The sequence below is a fragment of the Lampris incognitus genome, chromosome 3 (genome assembly GCF_029633865.1).
Source record: "Lampris incognitus isolate fLamInc1 chromosome 3, fLamInc1.hap2, whole genome shotgun sequence".
NCBI classification, from domain to species: Eukaryota; Metazoa; Chordata; class Actinopteri; order Lampriformes; family Lampridae; genus Lampris; species Lampris incognitus.
The window spans coordinates 67,423,788-67,445,461 of NC_079213.1; the positions used below are offsets into that span (position 1 = coordinate 67,423,788).

Consider the following 21,674-nt stretch of genomic DNA (forward strand, 5'->3'; position numbering starts at 1 on the left):
GGTGGGGTATACGGGGCAGCAAGTGAACAGACCATTCTTGAAGTTGATGTGTTGGAAGCAGGAAAAATTGGCATACCTAAGGATCTGGGTGACTTTGATAAGGGCCAAATTGTGATGGCTAGACAACTGGGTCAGAGCATCTCCAAAACAGCAGGTCTTGTGGGCGTGTTCCCAGTATGCAGTGGTTGGTCAGTACCTACCGAAACTGGTCCAAGGAAGGACAGCTGGTGAACCGGCAACAGGGTCATGGGCACCCAAGGCTCATTGATACACGTGGGGGGTGAAGGCCAGCCCGCCTGGTCTGATCCCACAGAAGAGCTACTGTAGCTCACATTGCTGAAAAAGTTAATGCTGGCTATGGCAGACAGGTTTGAGAACACAGTGCATCGCAGCTTGCTGCTTATAGGGCTGTGTAGCCACACACCGGTCAGAGTGCCCATGATGACCCGTCCACTGCTGAAAGCACCTACAACGGGCACGTAAGCGTCAGAACTGGACCTTGGAGCAATGGAAGAAGGTGACCTGGTCTGATGAATCACATTTTCTTTTACATCATGTGGATGGCTGGGTGTGTGTGCATCGTTTAGCTGGGGAAGAGATGGCACCAGGATGCATTGTGGGAAGAAGGCAAGCTGGAGGAGGCAGTGAGATGCTCTGGGCAATGTTGGGAAGCCTTGGGTCTTGGCATTTAAAAGCCACTTTATTTTGTCATTGTATTCTTACAACAAATTGTATTGTTACAACGAATGTGTTCTCTGCATTTAATCCAGCTTATTGTATAGGAGTGGCGGGCAGCTGCAGCACCCGGGGACCAACTCCAGTTCTTCTTTCCATTGCCTTGCTCAGGGGCACAGCCAGGAGTATTAACCCCAACATGCATGTCTTTTTGATGGCGGGAGGAAACCGGAGCACCCGGCGGAAACCCACACAGACACGGGGAGAACATGCAAACTCCACGCAGAAAGGACCTGGGACGGCCTGGGGTTCGAACCCAGGATCTTCTTGCTGTGAGGCAACAGTGCTAGCCACTGGGCCACTGTGCCCCCCCCCTTTTTTTTAATGTAGATGTTACTTTGACACATACCACCTACCTACATAAACATCGGTGCAGACCAGGCACACCCCTTCATAACAATGGTATTCCCTGATGGCAGTGGCCTCTTCCAGCAGGATAATGTGCCCTGCCACACCCCAAAAATAGTTCAGGAGTGGTTTGAGGAACATGACAAAGAGTTCAAGGTGTTGCCTTGGCCTCCAAATTCCCCAGATCTCAGTTCGATCGAGCATCTGTGGGATGTGCTGGAAAAACAGACTTAAAGGATCTGCTGCTAACGTGTTGGTACCAGATACCAGGGACACCTTCAGAGGTCTTGTGGAGCCCATGCCTCGATGGGTCAAGCTGTTTTGGCAGCACGAGGGGGATCTACAGTACATATATTTAATGTTTTGGCTGATCTATATATATATATATATATATATATATATATATATATATATATATATATATATATATATCCATATATATATACGTATATATACCAATCCATCCATTATCCAAGCCGCTTATCCCAACTGGGGTCGCGGGATGCTGGAGCCTATCCCAACAGTCACTGCGCAGCAGGCAGGGAGATGCCCTGTACAGGCCGCCAATCCATCACAAGGCCCCCCCCCCCCACACACACACACACATACATTCACACCTAGGGACAATTTAGTATGGCCGATTCACTTGACCTATATGTCTTTGGACTGTGGGAGGAAACCGGAGCACCCAGAGGAAACCCACGCAGACAGGGAGAGAACATGCAAACTCCACACAGAGAACAACCTGGGACGACCCCCAAGGTTGGACTACCCCGGGGCTCAAACCCAGGACCTCCTTGTTGTGAGGCGACTGCGCTAACCACTGCAGTTCAACATTGTCTGATGCCTTTCTGGTCTGTATTAACTCTTATTGGTTTACAAAGGCTCTTCGGAGGGCCATATCATTAAGGGAGTATAATTTGTTGGCACATAACAGATATTTCCAACTGTGTTGATGGAGACCAAGTAAATTCTATCTGTCTTATTGTTTGTGAGTGGTTTGTTTTATTTCAAACAAAACGCCTGCCAGGTTCAGTAATACCGTCTTAACGGTTTTAAGGAGGGAGGAATGCAATGGTTCTCAACGGTCCCAAAGCAGGTAATAGCTGGATTCTTTTCTTCCAACATCGAAAATCTTCAAATGTTTCTCTGTCATGTCTTGCTATGTGCAACAACAAAAAAAAAAGAAAAAAAAGTTAGGTTGTAGGCAAAGGGTGTCTTCATTTCCAGCGCAGGACTCGTAAGGAATGTGATCTCGCCTCCTGAAAAAGGCTCATGAAGCTATTAAGCTGTTTTTGCTTTGGTTTTGAAGCGGATGCTTCCAGAAAAAAAAGTGGTTCAAGACCCACTCTGACTCCAGTCACTGAGGAAACAGGCAGTTTGAAATCGATGGTAATCCAGGCAAGATATTTGTCCACAGTCCGGCTCTCACTTGAGAGTACGTCTTTCTCTGAGTGTTTTCCTGCAGAGGTATATGAAGCTCGTAAGCACTGTGTATGGGGAGAAGATCAGTGGTACATATGTTTGCCTGGAAGACTAATTAGTTATTAATGAAGCTTCTCTGTACAAATTGACTGCCCGGAGACTTGGGGAAGAGCCGGGGATGAAGGGGGAACTCTGACATCAGAAAGCATCGGCTGGTTGAAACGAAGTTTTCATGTAGTTAGGGGTTTTCTTAGTTGAATTTTAATTTTTACAGCAGTGGACACTGCAGTCATTTAGCTGGAGTCTAAATCTCACGAAATGCAACCTTTTGATATGTTAATATAACAAAACTTAAAACTAGCCAACATCAGTTATGATGACACAGCATTTACATATGTTAATCTATCACATGATGTATGTCTGTTTTTTATATATATATATACACTACCGTTCAAAAGTTTGGGATCACATTGAAATGTCCATATTTTTGAAGGAAAACGACTGTACTGTTCAATGAAGATAACTTTAAACTAGTCTTAACTTTAAAGAAATACACTCTATACATTGCTAATGTGGTAAATGACTATTATAGCTGCAAATGTCTGGTTTTTGGTGCAATATCTACATAGGTGTATAGAGGCCCATTTCAAGCAACTATCACTCCAGTGTTCTAATGGTACAATGTGTTTGCTCATTGGCTCAGAAGGCTAATTGATGATTAGAAAACCCTTGTGCAATCATGTTCACACATCCGAAAACAGTTTAGCTCATTACAGAAGCTACAAAACTGACCTTCCTTTGAGCAGATTGAGTTTCTGGAGCATCACATTTGTGGGGTCAATTAAACGCTCAAAATGGCCAGAAAAAGAGAACTTTCATCTGAAACTCGACAGTCTATTCTTGTTCTTAGAAATGAAGGCTATTCCATGCGAGAAATTGCTAAGAAATTGAAGATTTCCTACACCGGTGTGTACTACTCCCTTCAGAGGACAGCACAAACAGGCTCTAACCAGAGTAGAAAAAGAAGTGGGAGGCCGCGTTGCACAACTGAGCAAGAAGATAAGTACATTAGAGTCTCTAGTTTGAGAAACAGACGCCTCACAGGTCCCCAACTGGCATCTTCATTAAATAGTACCCGCAAAACACCAGTGTCAACATCTACAGTGAAGAGGCGGCTGCGGGATTCTGGGCTTCAGGGCAGAGTGGCAAAGAAAAAGCCATATCTGAGACTGACCAATAAAAGAAAAAGATTAAGATGGGCAAAAGAACACAGACATTGGACAGAGGAAGACTGGAAAAAAGTGTTGTGGACAGATGAATCCAAGTTTGAGGTGTTTGGATCACAAAGAAGAACGTTTGTGAGACGCAGAACAAATGAAAAGATGCTGGAAGAATGCCTGACGCCATCTGTTAAGCATGGTGGAGGTAATGTGATGGTCTGGGGTTGCTTTGGTGCTGGTAAGGTGGGAGATTTGTACAGGGTAAAAGGGATTCTGAATAAGGAAGGCTATCACTCCATTTTGCAACGCCATGCCATACCCAGTGGACAGCGCTTGATTGGAGCCAATTTCATCCTACAACAGGACAATGACCCTAAACACACCTCCAAATTGTGCAAGAACTATTTAGAGCAGAAGCAGGCAGCTGGTATTCTACCGGTAATGGAGTGGCCAGCGCAGTCACCAGATCTGAACCCCATTGAGCTGTTGTGGGAGCAGCTTGACCGTATGGTATGCAAGAAGTGCCCATCCAACCAATCCAACTTGTGGGAGCTGCTTCTGGAAGCGTGGGGTGCAATTTCTCCAGATTACCTCAACAAATTAACAGCTAGAATGCCAAAGGTCTGCAATGCTGTAATTGCTGCAAATGGAGGATTCTTTGACGAAAGCAAAGTTTGATGTAAAAAAAATCTTATTTCAAATACAAATCATTATTTCTAACCTTGTCAATGTCTTGACTCTATTTTCTATTCATTTCACAACATATGGTGGTGAATAAGTGTGACTTTTCATGGAAAACACAAAATTGTTTGGGTGATCCCAAACTTTTGAACGGTAGTGTATATATATATAAAATTTTCAGACATGACCGAGACCTGACAGTTTTAGGCTGTAGCATGATCTACTCTATCTTAATCTACGTCCACAAATTTATGAACAACAAAGTGCCACTTCATTCTCAAAGGTCAAAATAAATGCATAATATATGCTGGAATGCAAAGAGATAGAATTAGCCAAAAAACAACAACAACAACAACAACACAAAGCTACGTGATATTATGATACAGCTCAAGATGGCATATATACCTATACAGCTTTCTACTGCCACACATATTATATGACATAAAATCACAAAAATGTAAACAGAAAATGTTGAGGTAAATATTTATTACCACAAGCTTTGTTTATTTTACAACCAAATGACTATATATATATGAGTCAGGGGCGTCTGGTCACTGCACTAGCACCTCCTCTGGTCGGTCGGGACGCCTGTGGGGGGAGGGACTGAGGGGGAATAGCGTGATCCTCCCATGTGCTACGTCCCCCTGGCGAAACTCCTCACAGTCAGGTGAAAAGAAGCAGCTGGCGAGGGTGGAGCAGCGACCGGGACGGCTCGGAAGAGTCGGGTAATTGGCCGGATACAAATGGGGTAAATTGGGTAAGTGCCCTTCTACCTTTTTACTTGCAAATTCTTCCAAATAAGTGGGTCATGTCTCGAATTTGTGTTCTCCGTTGGTATTATTGAAGACCTCGAACGTGGGATTAAACGGGATTTCTGTCTGAACGTGGGGCCATTTTCGTGTTAGCAGGGTCTTAGCACTGGTGGTGTTATGGGATTTCTGTTTAATCATTATGAGTCTGGAAACATGGAAAAGCAGGGAAAGAACATGAGTTACATTTCACGTACTCCAAAATGGCTGAGAGGGTTATTGCATTGTGACATCATCCACAATAGCTCGCTGGAAAAAAGAAAAACGATGGAGGTGCATTCCCCGTGCCAATCCCGGACAATATGACCCCCTGTGGTCGTATGTCCTCCCACCGACCCCGTATTGGCACGCCCACCGGAAGCGCTATTCCTCTTTCCATCTCCAACTAAATGAGATCGGTCGATGGCTGTTTCTCTCTCGCTGGGACTAAGAGGAAAACTGCAAATACGCAAGTAATCTTGTGATATACTGGTATATTAGATACTAATTTATAGTTAGCTTACCTTTTATCGCCAAGATGTTCATTAATCCGGTCGATGTGGCCGGATTCTACGCTTGGTGCGGGTGTGTTAAACCGGCGACGCTCCAATGGGACCCCCATCCGGACTGTGTCTCCCATATCCCGCATGTTCACTACACGGGCTACTTGAGGGATGTAGACCGTAATGAGATCGACTCCAATTTCTGTAAAACCATCAGAGGATCGGGGCGCCAAAGGTGGGCAGCCCTGTACCGTCAAAGATGGGGACTTGCAGATCCCTTCGCACCTGCTAACGAGGCGGCTAGCATGGTGCTACCTAGCTATAGCCATGGGGCGGAGGCTAGCAACATCCCTCCGATGCTTCCTAGCTAGAGTCACGGGACGGCGGCTAGCATTAGCATCCCTCCGGAGCCAGAGGCTATCCCACCATCAGGGATAGTTAGAGAGGACTGGATCAATGAGATCCTATCTCTCCCTGGTGAATCCGTGGCATGTTATTCGGCGGGTGCGGAACCCGAGGATTCACTGCCTGAGGAAGTAGACGATCAGGGCGTGGAAGACGACCAGCCAAGTTCGTCTCAACCAAACAAAGAAGGCGACGCCATGCAACGTGGGTCCGAAACCTTCCTCGCCAGTTTCCGCGATCTGTTCGCGCGAGCGGTCAAGTCTGCCGACATCGTTACCGAGCCGGGCAATCCTCAAGATCCGGTGGTAGCCGATTTTCCACGAATGGCAGAGAGGGTCAGGGACTCCACTCTACCACCTTATCCTCACATCGAACGAGCGTTTAAGCGGGCGGAGGCGGATCCGCTACTTAAATCGTCCTCAAAGTTCAGTCAGAAGGGGGTTGACGTCTTAGCAGTCGAGGTTAGGAACCTCAACTACAAAGACTGGAAAATTCCGCAACCAGAGAGGGACGTTTTATCGTTCAACCCTAACACCAAGGTGGGGTCTCGCGATACTCCCAAACACCCTTCGCAGTGGGGCCAACAGGTGGATCGTTACGCGTGTGATGCATGGCACGCCAGTACACGCGCAGCTGGACTCGTCTCAACGGCTGGGATGATAACGGCGTACATGCGCAAGCTCTGCAGCCTATCAAACGTCGAGCAAAGCAAAGCCGCCATCGCTACAGCAGGTATCGACGGGGCCGAGTTCGGTGACGTAGTGGCCAGCGAAGCAGGTTGTGAGTACATCTTGGAAATGGAACGCGTAGCTGACTCCCTGGGATCGCTGCTGTATTCCATCGCTCTAGAGTGCGGTTCTAGCGCAGCTGCCTCCACCCTTTCGCGCAGACGTCTCTGGCTAGAGACAGCCGGGGTAAAAGAGGAATTCTGCAAGGAGTGGATGGCCCACTCCTGCGCAGGGAACCAGGGCCTGTTTGGAACGACCCCGGACATTATCAGCAAATACAAGGCCGCCCAGGCCGAGCGCGAAACCTTGCACAAGGAGCTTCTCCCGATGATGAAGAACCCGCCTACCCCTAAGCCCGCGGTGGGCACAGGGCAGGGGGACAAGCCTGCGCGCAAGCAGAAATGGAGAGAGACTTATCCAAAAAGAGGTGGTAAAGTGGGGCGCGGGCGTGGACAGGGCTCACGTCCAAACTCCCAGTCTTCCACAGATCCAGCGGCCAAGGCGGCCAAGCCGGACAGCACAGTCACTTGCAAGAAGGGAGCTGCCAAGTGACGTGTTTCGGCAGGATGTTACGACCCACACCAACAGACTGATTCCTGAGCCGTCTCCGGCGATATAGACGCTTGTTCAGGGGACACAGCGTGCGCAGGGCTAAACACTGCGCCTTTTATTTTGGTTTCTGATGCACAGTCTACTTGTTCTATTCCAAAGGTTGTGAATGTGAATAAAAGTTTTTATGTTGGTGATGATGGTGATTGCGTTTTAAAAGGTTTGAAACGCAAGTCTGATTGTCTGTCTGAATCTTTAGGTAAAGATGATGATAACAATGTAATAACATCCCTGCTGGAAATATTGGATAATAATGACATGAGCGCAAATGAGCCCCTGGGAGGGGACTATGATGCGACAATGTTTAGTCTCTCTGATGGGTCAAATGGTAATTTGGAAAGGTTCAAAACGCCAATTCCCCCATCTGGGTCTCCTTTCCAAGGACGAGGCCCCCCCATGGATGCAGGGCATGGCGGGCGGGGCTTCCCCAGACCCTTTACGCGCAACTTACGCGCGCTACCTGAACAGCAAGGTACAGGAGGCAACGAGACCTCTGTCACGCATGTTACACAGGTGGAAGGAATTGGTCCCGTCGGCTTCTGTTTTGGATCAGATAGCCCACGGACACCAAATCCTTTTCGAGAACGGTATTGTACCCCCGTACTTGGGAATAGTGCATACGGAACCGGGGTCGGTGGCCGAAGCACAAATCCTAGACAACGAACTCACAGAGTTACTCTCGAAAGGGGCAATCACGGTGGTTCCTCCCCTAGAAAGAGAAGACGGGTTTTACAGCCGTTACTCTCTGGTCCCGAAGAAGGATGGGGGCATGCGCCCAATCCTAGATTTGAAACCCTTCAACAAGTATGTAGAGAAGGTCAGTTTCAAAATGCTACGCACACCGGTTCTGCTGTCAATGGTGACACAGTCCGATTGGCTAACTTCGGTCGACCTAAAAGATGCTTTCTATCATTGTCCGATTGCGGAAAGACACAGAAAGTATCTTGGGTTCTGTTACCGGGGTCAGTGTTACCAGTACACATGCCTCCCGTTCGGATATCGCCTCTCTCCTCTGACATTCACAAGGTGTTTGAAAGCAGCGCTCGGAGTGTTGATGCGCAAAGGTATGCGCTTGGCATGGTTCCTAGACGACCTGTTGGTGTTGGCCCGGTCGCCGGAACAAGCAATACTCCATACTCAGGAGTTGATGGAATTCATGGAGTACATGGGTTTCACTATCAACATAAAGAAGAGCGCGCCATGGCCTTCGTGCCAGGCAACGTATCTGGGTCTGAGTTTGGATACGGTATCCATGCGCGCAACCCTTACGCAAGAGAGATGGCATTCCACCAGGACCACGTTAGCACATTTCGTCCCGGGGACATATGTCACTTATCGGATGATCAGGAGGCTGCTGGGCCTTCTGGCATCGGCTCACCAAGTTGTTCCTTTAGGTCTGTTGTTCATGAGGAGACTGCAATTGTGGTTCGCAGTTCACTTCTTGAAATACGGCAACGAACGCCGGTACAACAACCATCTTATCCTGGTCCCGCGCGTGGTAGCGCAGGACCTAGACCACTGGAACAGAGCCTGCGTGGACATGTCTGGGGTCCCTATGGGCCCCAGGGGACCCGAGGTAACGATTTATACGGATGCGTCCCTCTCGGGTTGGGGGGCCATCCTTGGCTACAAAACAGCGCGAGGAGTGTGGCCGTCTGGGGAGAAGGTCCACATCAACGCGCGCGAGACGGAGACGATTTGGCTGGCTATCCAGCATTTCGCTCAGGATCTCGTAGGCCGTCACATACTGATAATGACAGACAGCATGACGGCCAAGGCCTACATCAACCGCCAAGGCGGTATGAAGTCCAAGCGTTGCAGAGAGTTGGCCGTGCAAATTTGGATTTGGGTCAACAGCAACGCGCTATCAATCAGGGCGCTTCATGTTCCTGGGAAGGACAACGAAGCAGCGGACATCCTCTCGAGAGGCGGCCCGCATGCGGACAATTGGAGCCTCAACCCAGCCATAGTGGCTATGATCTGGGAGAGGTTCGGGGTAGCTCAAGTGGATCTGTTCGCATCGAAACTCAATTACAAGTGCCCTCGTTGGTACTCGATGCTCCCGTCCGACCTAGCGCCGTTGGGGGTCAACGCGCTTGGACTAGATCCATGGCCCGAGGAGATGCTTTACGCATTCCCCCCGCGCAGGTGCCTCCTAGACCTGGTGGTCAAGTTCGAGCGCACAGGGGGTCGGTTAGTTCTCGTGGCCCCGTACGAACCGAGCACCCCGTGGTTTCCGCGAATAGTGTCTTGGATAGTAGGCGAGCGGTTCGACGTCCCGGAGTGGGCGGACGCGCTCACGCAAGCAGGAGGGCTGCTACGGGAGGGCCCCTGGATAGGAGGCTCCCGATTAGCGGCATGGATGCTTACAAAGCCAGGCTCTTAGCTATGGGACTTAGTGCGCAAGTGATTCGTGTCATCTTAGCGGCGCGTAAAGACTCCACGTATTCCAGGTACCAGGGGTACTGGAGTCGATTTGACCAATTTTGCGCTGAACGCGACATGGACCCTTTGTCAGTAGGGATTGGCCCTATACTGACTTTTGTGGAGGTCTGTAGGAGTGATAGACTATGGTCTTTCTCGGTCAAAGTCTGTGTATCGGCTCTCACGTTCTTCCGGGGGGAAGATCGAGGGTAGCACGGTTTTCACGCACCCGCTCATGACGCAGTACCTTTTGGGTGCTAAGAAGCTCTCAGCTAAGGAGCTTACGAGAGCTGAAACTTGGGATGCTTCCCTTGTTCTGCGCGCACTAGAGAAAGATCCCTTTGAACCCATGTCTACGGCAGACATGCGTTATGTCTCGGCTAAGCTGGCTGTGCTCTTGGCACTTACCACCGCAGCGAGGGGTTGTGAGCTCACTGCACTCACCATCAAGGGGATGGTGTTTTCTGGTGATCTGATGGTCACGCTCTTTACAGACCCCAGCTTCGTGCCCAAAACTGTGTCTGTCCTGACGAGTAGGGCCCCGGTGGTGATACACGCGTTTCATCCGTCACCGGTGACTAGGGATGAGAAACGCTTGCACCTCTCGTGTCCTGTACGGGCTTTACGCATTTACATGCGGCGCACAGCAGATATTCGTAGGTCTGACAGGCTGCTGTTGACCTACAGAGTGAGCAAACCAGGTTATGCCCTTTCCTCCCAGAGGCTAGCACACTGGCTGGTGGATGGTATTACAGAGGCGTATACCAAAGCGGGTAAAACAGCTCCTAAGCTGAAGGCGCATTCTACCCGAGGGACTGCTACGTCGATAGCTGTGTTGTCAGGTATCGACTGGGAGGTCATCCGCCAGGCGGCGGTTTGGAGTGGTGAGAACACTTTCTTACGGCTTTATCACCGGCACATTAAGGTGCGGTCGGTTGCCGACGCTGTTCTGGAGCAGGCCTCTTAGGATGCTCTCATCAGAACGCGTACCCCTTCCCACCAGGGGTTTGAAGGGTTCATTGGACGGCTAGGGAACGGAGGCACGAATCCTGTCGTTGTTCAATGCAATAACCCTCTCAGCCATTTCGGAGTACGTGAAATGTAACTTTGGGTTCGCGAAGCGAACCCTAGTTATAGGAACAACGACAAAATGGCTGAGAATAGAGCCGTTCTCCTCCTACCCGGGCCACAGGTGTGGTGCTCATTTAGTTGGAGATAGTTCGACTTACAAAGAGGAATAGCGCTTCCGGTGGGCGTGCCAATACGGGGTCGGTGGGAGGACATATGACCACGGGGTCATATTGTCCGGGATTGGCACGGGGAATGCACCTCCATCGTTTTTCTTTTTTCCAGCGAGCTATTGTGGATGATGTCACAATGCAATAACCCTCTCAGCCATTTTGTCGTTGTTCATATAACTAGGGTTCGCTTCGCGAACCCAAAGTTATGTATAGTCGAAGTCACGCCATCCCAGGACATGGTTGGCACTGCGGTCCACTGGGCTGGCAGGGCCCCTCATCAACAACTCTCAGTATACAGTGGCATAAGAATAGATCTCCCCAGAAAAACATGAAAAAAACAAAAAAGGTTCCTCTTTGAACGTACAAGGACACTGCCTTTTTCTGGGTTTATTGGCCTCTTGAGGTAATTTTTCAAGTTCTGAGAGTTTTTTTAAATTTTTTAAACCAATGACCATGAATGGGTGCTTTCCGGACTGGTGTCTGTGTCCTGTCTGAATTGAGGTCATGGAAATTGCCTGCAGGCATTGGATGTATTTCTCCTTGAGAGGCAGTGTAAGAGAGGGATGAAGTAGGGCTTGCACCCTCTCTCAGTCTATTGGATGTTCGGCAAGAAAGTAGTCCAGTCCTGCTGAAGACCAAAGACAACAGGGCAGTGAAGATCTCTCTATCTCCCCCCCGGCTCACTCTCTCGGTCTGCATCTTAATTTGTCTCGCCGTCTTCATCTGTATCCCTTCCTTTATTTGTCTTTTATTGTCGTTGTCTTTCTCTCTCTCTCTCTCTCTCTCTCTCTCTCTCTCTCTCTCTCTCTCTCTCTCTCTCTCTCTCTCTCTCGCTCTCGCTCTCTCTCTCTCGCTCTCTCTGCCATGGATCTGTTTTGAATTAGCGCACAGAGCTCAGCAACCAAGCATCCTCAGGCAATTTCGGTGTTCCCTGTACACTGTCGATCTCCTTATGCCAACTGGTACAGCAAACATGCACAAGCAGCATATTTTTGTACAGGGTCCCATTTTTCCCCATACGCATCATGGCAGTGATCATCTCTGGCCTCACACACAGGCCGTTTGTAGTTCTTTGAGATTGGTTTGCAAATTGCCTCCAAATCATTCATGGATTTTGGCAGACTTTCTTTACAGGTAGCGTTTTAATTGTTAGCATTTTAGCCCCTCTAACTCATCACATTAAGTGTGCATATAAAATTATGTTCTATCATATCAGCTCAGTTATGTGGAAACGTTTTGGTAGCAAAACTCTTTAAAACTCAGACACCATGCCCCTTACATACACTGATGAGCCAAAACATTATGACCACTCACAGCTGAACTGAATAACGTAGAACATCTCCAAACAAGGGCACATGTCAAGGTCTGGGTGGATTAGATGGTAAGCAAACAATCAGTTCTCGTAGTTAGTGTGTTGGATGCAGGAGAAATGGGCAGGAGAAAAGACCTGAGCGACTTTGACAAGGGCTAAATTGTTATGGCCAGATGACTGGGTCAGAGCATCTCTAAAACAGCAAGGCTTGTGGGCTGCTCCCGGTCAGCAGCGGTGAGTACCTACCGACATTGGTCCGAGGAGGGACAAACCACAAACCGGCGACAGTGCGTTGGGCACCCAAAGGCTCATCGATGCGCGAGGGCAACGAAGGCTATCCAATCTGGTCTGAACCGACAGAAGGTCTACTGTGGCACAAGTCACAGAACATGTTAATGATGTTATGGGAGGAATGTGTCACAATATACAGCGCATCACACCTTGTTGTGTATGGGGCTGGGTAGCCACAGATGGGTCAAAGTGCCCATGATGACCCCTGTCCACCGTCAAAAGTGCCTACAATGGGCATGCGAGCATCGGAACTGGACCTTGTAGAAGGTCCAATTCCAATGCTTCCATGCCCATTGGTCGACTGGTCTGATGAGTCCTGTTTTCTTTTAGAACACATGGATGGCCGTGTACGTGTGCGCCGTTTACCTGGGGAAGTGAAGGCATCAGGATGCACTGTGGGAAAACGACAAGCCGGTGGAGGGAGTGTGATGCTCTGGGCAATGTTCTGCTGAGAAACCCTGGGTCCGGCCATTCATATAGTAATCAATTTGACATGTACCATCTTCCTAAACATCGTTGGGAAGGTACCCCTTCATGGCAATTGTATGATGGTACCGGGTACCCCTTCATGGCAACGGTATGATGATGGCAGTGTCCTCTTTCAGCAGGAAAATGCACCCTGACACACTGCACACATTGTTCGGGAATGGTTTGAGGAACATGATGAAGGGTTCAAGGTGTTGCCCTGGCCTCTAAATTCTCCAGATCTCAATCCGATTGAGCATCTGTGGGATGTGCTGGACCGACAAGTCCGATCCATGGCGGCTCCACCTCGCAATTTACAGAAATTGAAGGATCTGCTGCTAATGTTATAGTGCCAGATACCACAGGACATCTTCGGGGGTCTTGTAGAGTCCGTGCCTCAGTGGGTCTGTGCTGTTATGCCATCACATGGAGGACCAACAGCATATTCGGTAGGTGGTCATAATGTTTTGGCTCGTCAGTGTATAAGCCTAATGCTAGCTATTATTTCACCAACTCTTTAAGACTACCTGGTTAAGATGTTCTTTGAATGCAAATATCACCATTTTGTGTGTAGTTCAATCCACTCATTAGGAGAAAATGGTCAAAATAACGTTAAAATTTGGCTAGTGCTTGCTTCAAAAACAAGGAACACCAGTCAGAACAAAATTATCATTCTTATTAGAGGCTGACCTACCGGTCAAAAGTATGAAAAGTGTCAAAGCAGTCATGCAGTCTATTTGATAAAGGAAGTATAAAGTTGACCAAAGTAATTAGGGCACAAATTGAGCAGGGATCTCTTGTACAGAACGGGGCCCGTTTTTAATAATGTATATTGTCCCAAAGGGCTCAGGTCAGCTGTTTAAGTAGGTCGCGGGTCCCTCAATCTGTTCTACGCTTTAGGTAAGGGGATGCCATCCTACAGGCCCCTATCGATAGCCAGGGCCTCGTAACTGCACGTCTACTAAAAAGGGAATATGTCTACAACTCTGTCCATTGATTGCCAACTTTGGGACCCAGGACGAGTCCAGTAGATTAAATTCTATGCAGAAAGATTAATTACACATATTTACTACCCAGACGCCGTCTACTCCTACAGTGGAAATCTCCTAACCCTCCATCTGTCTCACAGTTGCTCAGAGAGGGTGTGTTTTTTTTTCTCACACTTGAGAAAATTAAATGTACAATGAGAGGACACACGCTGATAAGTTCTCTTCACAAACGGCACCCTTTTTTTTTTATCTTACTTCACAGACTTGCAGGTCCCGCTGGACTAAAGGCTGGGGTTGTTACGTTTTGTTGTGTGTATGTGGCTGATTTGTTCAATTATTTCGTGCATGTGCACTCGTCACTCTAAACGAGCCAGGGTGGGGCGTACATCCGCATGCTCGTCGTTATGACGCCTGTTACTGTTTTTAATAAAAGTACTTTGCAAAAAAAGAAAAGAAAAGAAGAAGTTGCACGGAGCGTGACGGAGCTCGTCTCATAAACAGAGAGCATAAGGCTTTATGCATCCTGACAATAACATTAACGCCGTTACTGCAAAATTAGACGGTGGCAACTTTTCCATACACACTCGTGCAATATAAGCAAACACATAAATATGCATACACCCACTTCCTGTGTACACAGAAGCTCTCTTTGCCATCCAGGACTTAAGGTCCCCACTGCCCGACACCTATTGTGCTCGTACGTATGCATCCCAGGTGCTTCCTTTGTCTGCTTAGCCACTCTGGCCATCCACCCCCTCACACTCAGTCCCAGCAAGCAGCGGCAACATCTCCCACCATCGCCTTCTCCTCTCCTCTCCTCTCCTCTCCTCTCCCTCCCACCCACTCCAAGAGGCAGTGAATCACTGGCTGACACTCTCGAACACCAGCAGGGCTCTTGTGTTTGAGATGCAGAGAGACTAACCCCCCCCTCTTGCTCCGTCCCCATCCCCCCCGGTTTGCTAAGATAGCCTATTATTATGAGGTTGCATTTGCATTTAGGTGAAAATCATTGAAAGTGAGAGAGAGAGCAACAGAAACAGAGAGAAAGAGATTGTACCTATGTGCCGATGGTTGTGGGCTATAGAGTTTATGTGCATGGTGTGTGCATGTGTGTGTGTGTGTGTGTGTGTGTGTGTGTGTGTGTGTGTGTGTGTGTGTGTGTGTGTGTGTGTGTGTGTGTGTGTGTGTGTGTGTCCAAGTGTGCTACACAGCTGTCATGTGTGGAAGGGAACGGAATACAAATTAATTGTCCTCTTGTGGAAACCTCGTTTAGCACTTATCGGAGGGATTCATGCGTCTCCAAATTCATCATGTGTGAGTGACGAGCGGCCCTGGCTGTCACTTCACAGAACCACGGTGCTGTGATTCCCATCTCCCAATCTGTCACCATGCGCTAACTGCTGTATAAGACACAGTCAGGTGACACGCTAGTCCCTTGTGAGAGCCGGCTTTTTAAGAATCCCCGAGAAAACAACCAAACAAACAAACAAACAAACAAACAAACAAACAAACAAACAAACAAACAAACAAACAAACAAAACAGTGTTTGTTGATAACTTGATAATGAGGCTCGTTTTTGGAAAAATAATTAGTTTCAATGGATTTTTTTTGGGCCCTTGGAAATTCTGAAAGCTGAAAAAAATCCTGTAAAAAAAGAAAGAAAAATGGCAAATATGGATAAAATAGGTTTTCGTGGAGTTCCCCTGCGCCAGTGTGCTCGCATCATGCCACCTTATGCCTGGCAGCTACAAATTACTATGAACCCCCCCCCCTTTACCTAAAGGCTCCCCCTGAACATATACTGAGGGGTGCCACATCATAATATTTAAAATGATATTCTCATTTTCTCATTTAGCCGGCACGTTTTATTCAAAAAGCTCCTCGCGACGCCCTGCCAACCTGGAGGCAATGCTTGGGGCTTAGTACACACATTGCTGATTGGATGCCAGGAGCTTGTGTGAGACATCATATTCAAAAGGCCTGAGCTTAGGATTTAATGACAGGTCTGCATTACAGGTGGTAGGACCCGAGCAGCAGGAAGGGAGGCTGCTCAGCCCATCCGGCCAATGAGCCAACAGTCTTTCCCGCTGCTGTCTGTTGCGAGTGCCGGGTCTTTGACGTCAGGCTGTCCTCGAAGGACACAAGCCCTGCCTTCAAATAATTTGCCAGCTAGGCTTAATGTCGAGCGAAAGGTAATAGTCACATCTTGTGTCGCTTGCTTGTGACGAGCGAGCTTGCTATGCTAGCCGGCTAACTTTGAGCTCTTGTCTCACGGCAATGACAGTGTAGGGCTTGCTATTTAAAAAAAAAAAAAAACTGTCAACTTTGTAATTTTACTCAATAATTCAGCTTTACATCTTATTTTTGAGCCCACTTTTGCATGATTTCGTGGACACCTCATCACACAGCCACAGATACTACAATGCCCGCACCCACAACCCCCCCCACTTATAAATGCACGCTATTCAGTGGACGAAGGCACAGACATCATGTATTTACCAATCTACAAATAAACCTTGTATTCACTAAGAGCTTCTCACACACACATATACACACATTTTCTTTGTATTCTCTGAACTGCTTGCATGGATTCTGCTTTAATAATCTTTTTTTTTTGGAGCAAAAGCTATACATATATTTGTTTTTCATAGACTTTGTGGGCTTCTTATCTATGTCCAGCCCCGGGGCTCAAGCCGCAATAAGCTGATGCATTAAGTCAGGCCTGTGCACTTGATATACGAGATGCCAGTGTTCCCATTTAAAGATCCTCCTGAATGCTCTTGCAGTAGCACCCCCCCTCCACACACACACACACTAAAATAGGTGTGCACTTGGTTGTAACTTTTCATGCAAATGGTCTATAGTTGTGTTTCAGCTGCATGGTTCTGTCATTTGGCCACCACATGGTACGATTTTCACCCGCTGACAACTGTGATTGTCTGAATACAGATCTGCCAAGAAATGCTACACACAGATGGCGAGAGAAAGAACATGGGGTTTGTGCGGACGGAAGTTGATTTTCCCCAGTTCTTATATGGTCCCAAGTATAATAGCGCCCTAAATATTTCCTAAGGTGGTTGAAGTGTGGTCACTGACAAGTTTGGGTGCATGTGTGCATGTGTGTGTGGATGTGCCCTAGGTGTCTGAGTGTATGTGTGTATGTGTCTATCAGAGACTCATGCAGCCTGCGGAAGCTACACAGGCATTGTGAGGAGTCGACAGGGAGCTCGTTCCTCTGTTGTCTGCCAGGAGCAGCTTTCCACCCACGGCAGGCAAGCAGGCTTGGTTGGCTGACGGGTTGGCACTGAGTGGATGAGAAAAGGGAGGGGAGGGCACGCAGCCATTCATGGTTGCATTCAGCACACTGGGAAGCTATGGTGGATGAGATATTCTTACTGAATGTATTTCTACCATCAAGTGAAATGTGTCAAAGCATATAGGTTTCTCCATGAACTGTAAATTATTGGATCACATGTTAAATGCTGATTAAAAAATGTGTTTTGAGGGACAGCACATAAATAGCTTTGCTTGAGATATTTGAAATGAGACTTGTTCAAATCCACCACATGGAGTGACATTATACTTGTGTTCCCTCTCATATATGCCCCAAAACCACGAGTTGATCACAGGGATGTTTGAACAACTTTAAAGTACACAGTCTAGGACAGACCATACGGTAGACCATGCTGGATTATAATAGGCTACCTATGCTCAACATTGTGATTTTACTATGACCCATAATGTGTGTGTATATACTTCATGTTCCTATATATGTGAGGACCGTTGTGCTAATTGGGGACATTTTGCCGGTTCTCGGTTCTCCATGGGGCCCATTTTAGAGTTGAGTTTAGGGTTAAAGGTACATTACACACTGATAGCAGCTGCCGCCCCACTTCTGCCGTTGTTTTGGTCTGATGTCGTAAACATATTGTTTGCCAATGAGAAAACTAGCCGATGCCACATCGCTCTCAGTTCCTTTTGAGGCTTTCAGTTGTCTCCATTTTTCAGGCAGACACACACAATATTGTTGGCTGGATGGTGTTGTGCGTCATGTTGCTTGTTGTCGGTAGAGCTCTCGTGTTGCTGCAGTACTCCCCATGTGGTGCTGCATGCCAGTATGGATTGTATTGGTTAGAATTAGGGTGAAGATCGAGGTTAGGTATGTAGCAGTGATGGTTAAGGTTAGGAGCTAGGATATGAATGTAGTCTTTTTTCTTTCCTTCTTTCTTTTATTCTATAGAAAAAACATTCAAACCACAACACATATATACCAAACCAATAGGGAAATAAAAAAATTCACAAACCCACTGAACTCTACCGAATCAAAGAGGGCAAGAATCAAAAATTACAAGCACAGGTAGACAAAACAGAAAATAGTGAGGTAACCTGCGGGCCTTGACACGGCTTCCAGCCTGCAGACCCCCCACCAAACAAAGAAACCAAACAAAAAACACACATATACCACACACACAGTACACTGTGTAGTCAATAAGGGGTTCCCAAAAATACGGGAAGATAAAGCTGAATGCGTGTGTGGGTGTAATGATGGGGAACTTGTGTGTGTGTGTGTGTGTGTGTGTGTGTGTGTGTGTGTGTGTGTGTGTGTGTGTGTGTGTGTGTGTGTGTGTGTGTGTACATGTTTAGCTATCCTTGTGTGGACCAAATGTCCTCATTAGGATAGCAAAACCTGACAGCACCTACCTTGTGTGGACCTTTCAGAGGTCCTCACAAGGAAAAGGGTCTATTTTAGGGTTAGGAGTTGGTTTTAGGGTTACGGTTAGAATTAGGGTTAGGTTAAGGTTAGGTTAAGGGTTAGGGTTAGGGTTAGGAGTTGGTTTTAGGGTTACGGTTAGAATTAGGGTTAGGTTAAGGTTAAGGTTAGGTTAAGGTTAGGCGTGTAGTTTACGTGGTTAAGGTTAGGGTTAACGGCTGGGAAAATGAATGTAGTCAATGAGGGGTCCCCACAAGGATAGTGAAACCAGACTGTGTGTGTGTGTGTGTGTGTGTGTGTGTGTGTGTGATGGGACAGTTTGGGTGTATAAGAGAGCAGAAACAGAGAGAACAGAGAGAGAACAGAGACATAAAAATGGACAGAAAGAAAGAGAGATGCCTGGCTTTATAGTTTTGGTGGTGGCATCCCGATCATTTTGACAGGCGTGAAGCGGCCACAGGAAGGCGAAAGTCCAAAACAAGTACTTAATTGTACATCTGGGCTACTTTTCGTTTTCCAAACGGATGAGGTCGACAAGCGTCCGGCCAGGGACGGAATTGGGTGAGATGCGTAGCCTACCTTTTGCTTTCTCTTTGAGTGAGATGCGTAGCCCCCCCTCTCTCTCTCTCCCCCCCTCCCTCTCTCTCTCTCTCCCTCTCTCTCTCTCTCTCTCTCTGATGCTGGCGACACAACAACGGGCACGCCCACCCCATCTCTCGCAACCCGCTCACTTTCCTCTCCGCTACTCAAGATGGCGACAGCCTCATCTATTCAGCCGCCGAGCGTTCACTCTTCTTTGGACCAGGGAAACGCACTTTTCCCGGAGATGATGAGCAGCCCGGAGAGCCGACAGGAGGAAGAGGCAGCGCCGTCCGACCCGGGGAGCACCAGCCTCCGTGACCTGCCGGACCTGGAGCCGGAGGAAACTGAAAGGCGGCTGGCGAAAACTCGACAGGAGCTGAGCAACAGGAGGAAAATCCTCATCAAGAACCTCCCGCCAGACACAACAAACCAGGTAGACATCTCCCGGATATCTGACGTCAGCCAGGTCATCAGAGTCCTGTCCCCCCCCCCCCCACCGCCCCGGAGAAGTTGTGCGAAAACTTTGTACTCTGGTCGAAAAATTATTTCTTCGAGTGGTGAAATTCATCTCCGCCTTTCGTTTGATATGGGCATATCTGTTGGCGGCGAACGACCGGTTTCGAGAAGGGACAGTCGAGCGCTAACGACGGCGTCCACACGCCAATTTTAAGTTCACAGGTTGTGTTTACTGGCGAATTCTTTGAAAGGCTGCCCGAAAGACGAGCCTGCCCATATCCAAACGCGACTCCGTTCCTGTTAATTAGCCCCCCCCCGTCCCTTCGCAAGTACGTCAATCATTACAATATCGTCGATCCGTTAAAATCCCACCTATACGGCGCATGCGCGGGCTAGGGTTATAATTTGGTTTAGGTTATAATAAACCTTCGACGAGAGAGGACAAATCGTCAGTTACCGCACCGCCTTTGCAAGCAGTGCACTATCAGAGCTGTCAATTTGCTCTAATACGCGACCTCATATCTTTTTCGATAAAACGAGATTTTTTTTTTTCCCGAGGAAAGTTGCCAACTCGCTCGAAGCCAAATACATTTGGCAGGTCGACGCGCGTTTGTGAAAATCGCACCTTTAAACTGAAGAGTCGTTTCAAGTTTTGACACGCGGTTCGAGTTCTTCCCGATTTCTGCAAAGCTGCTCATCCAGAGTTATGCAGAAAGGGCAGCAAAGATGCGATGTTGGTGCAGTTTAATGAAGTGAAGATTTACGTTGTCTCCATTCTGTCTTATGACAGTTATAGCAGAAAATAAGACATTTGAGCATTTTGAAGTCTATTTCAGCGCTTGGGAACGAACCGCACGTGCAACTCCCATGCGCAAATATAACGTTAAAGCACGTGGACTATGTGCTTTATGATTTTCATGACTTTGTGGTTTCTCTACATTAATGTCGCCCAGCAGTCATCTTTATGTGCTACCTACTGCCAAGTCATTAGAGTGCCCTTGGTGGTGAATTCCTTCAGTGTTGCAGCAGACATTATTAGGAAGGGGCGTCCTGCCAACGAGAACCTATAATCGACCCAGAGTCAGTGATTGTCCAGGAGTGTGGAAGAGTGTATTTGAACGAGTGGCACGCGCCACTTTTTTGAACGAAAGAGGGAGAAAAATTCATTCAGCACCAAGTAAATGAGGGGAATATTTTTTAATGTATTTTTTTCTCATTATTCCTGTGTGAAAATGATAATACTAGCTAGGTGGACGCGATTGCTGTACTTTTTACTCCATACCCGAGGGGAAGGTTTTGGTATCTATCGACCCATCCATCCACACACCCACCCAGCCATCCTTCCTAGACCTGTTTATTCCAATTCAAGGTTGTGGGGTTGGTAAATTCACGTTTATTAATACCCTCTGCGGTTGTAAGGTGCCAGGATTTCACTGGCAACCAGTTATTTCAAAGGCAGTGCTGTTTACTATACAATAGGCATATATAATATCCATGTTCAAGTTGAGATCATCCCATTCGTTGAAAAAATGGGCTGTACAGCTAGTTTTGGGTTTGACGCGTGATCAAAGAATCTACCGTGGCTGCTGTTGTAGTAACTTTGTTTAACAAGCATTTCGGATCTGATGTGATGTCTTGCAAACCTTTTGTTGTTTTATGTTTGTGGCGTCTACGTGTCAATTTCTGTGTTGCAGTAAAAAAATCCCCAATTGGATTATTATGCATGGCCACGAAGAGTCACCATTCAGACCCCAGTTTCAG

The 21,674-nt window shown here is 47.6% G+C and overlaps 1 protein-coding gene across 1 annotated transcript in view; it reads left to right on the top strand.

Moving 5' to 3' along the window:
- Positions 1-19,608: 19,608 nt before the first annotated feature.
- Positions 19,609-21,674, top strand: part of raver2 (ribonucleoprotein, PTB-binding 2) — a 136,147-nt gene continuing 134,081 nt past the window's right edge. Inside the window, exon 1 of the mRNA XM_056277653.1 lies at positions 19,609-19,890. Within this exon, the coding sequence (XP_056133628.1) occupies positions 19,627-19,890 (264 nt within the window). The 5' untranslated portion in view covers positions 19,609-19,626. The remainder of the gene's footprint in view (positions 19,891-21,674) is intronic.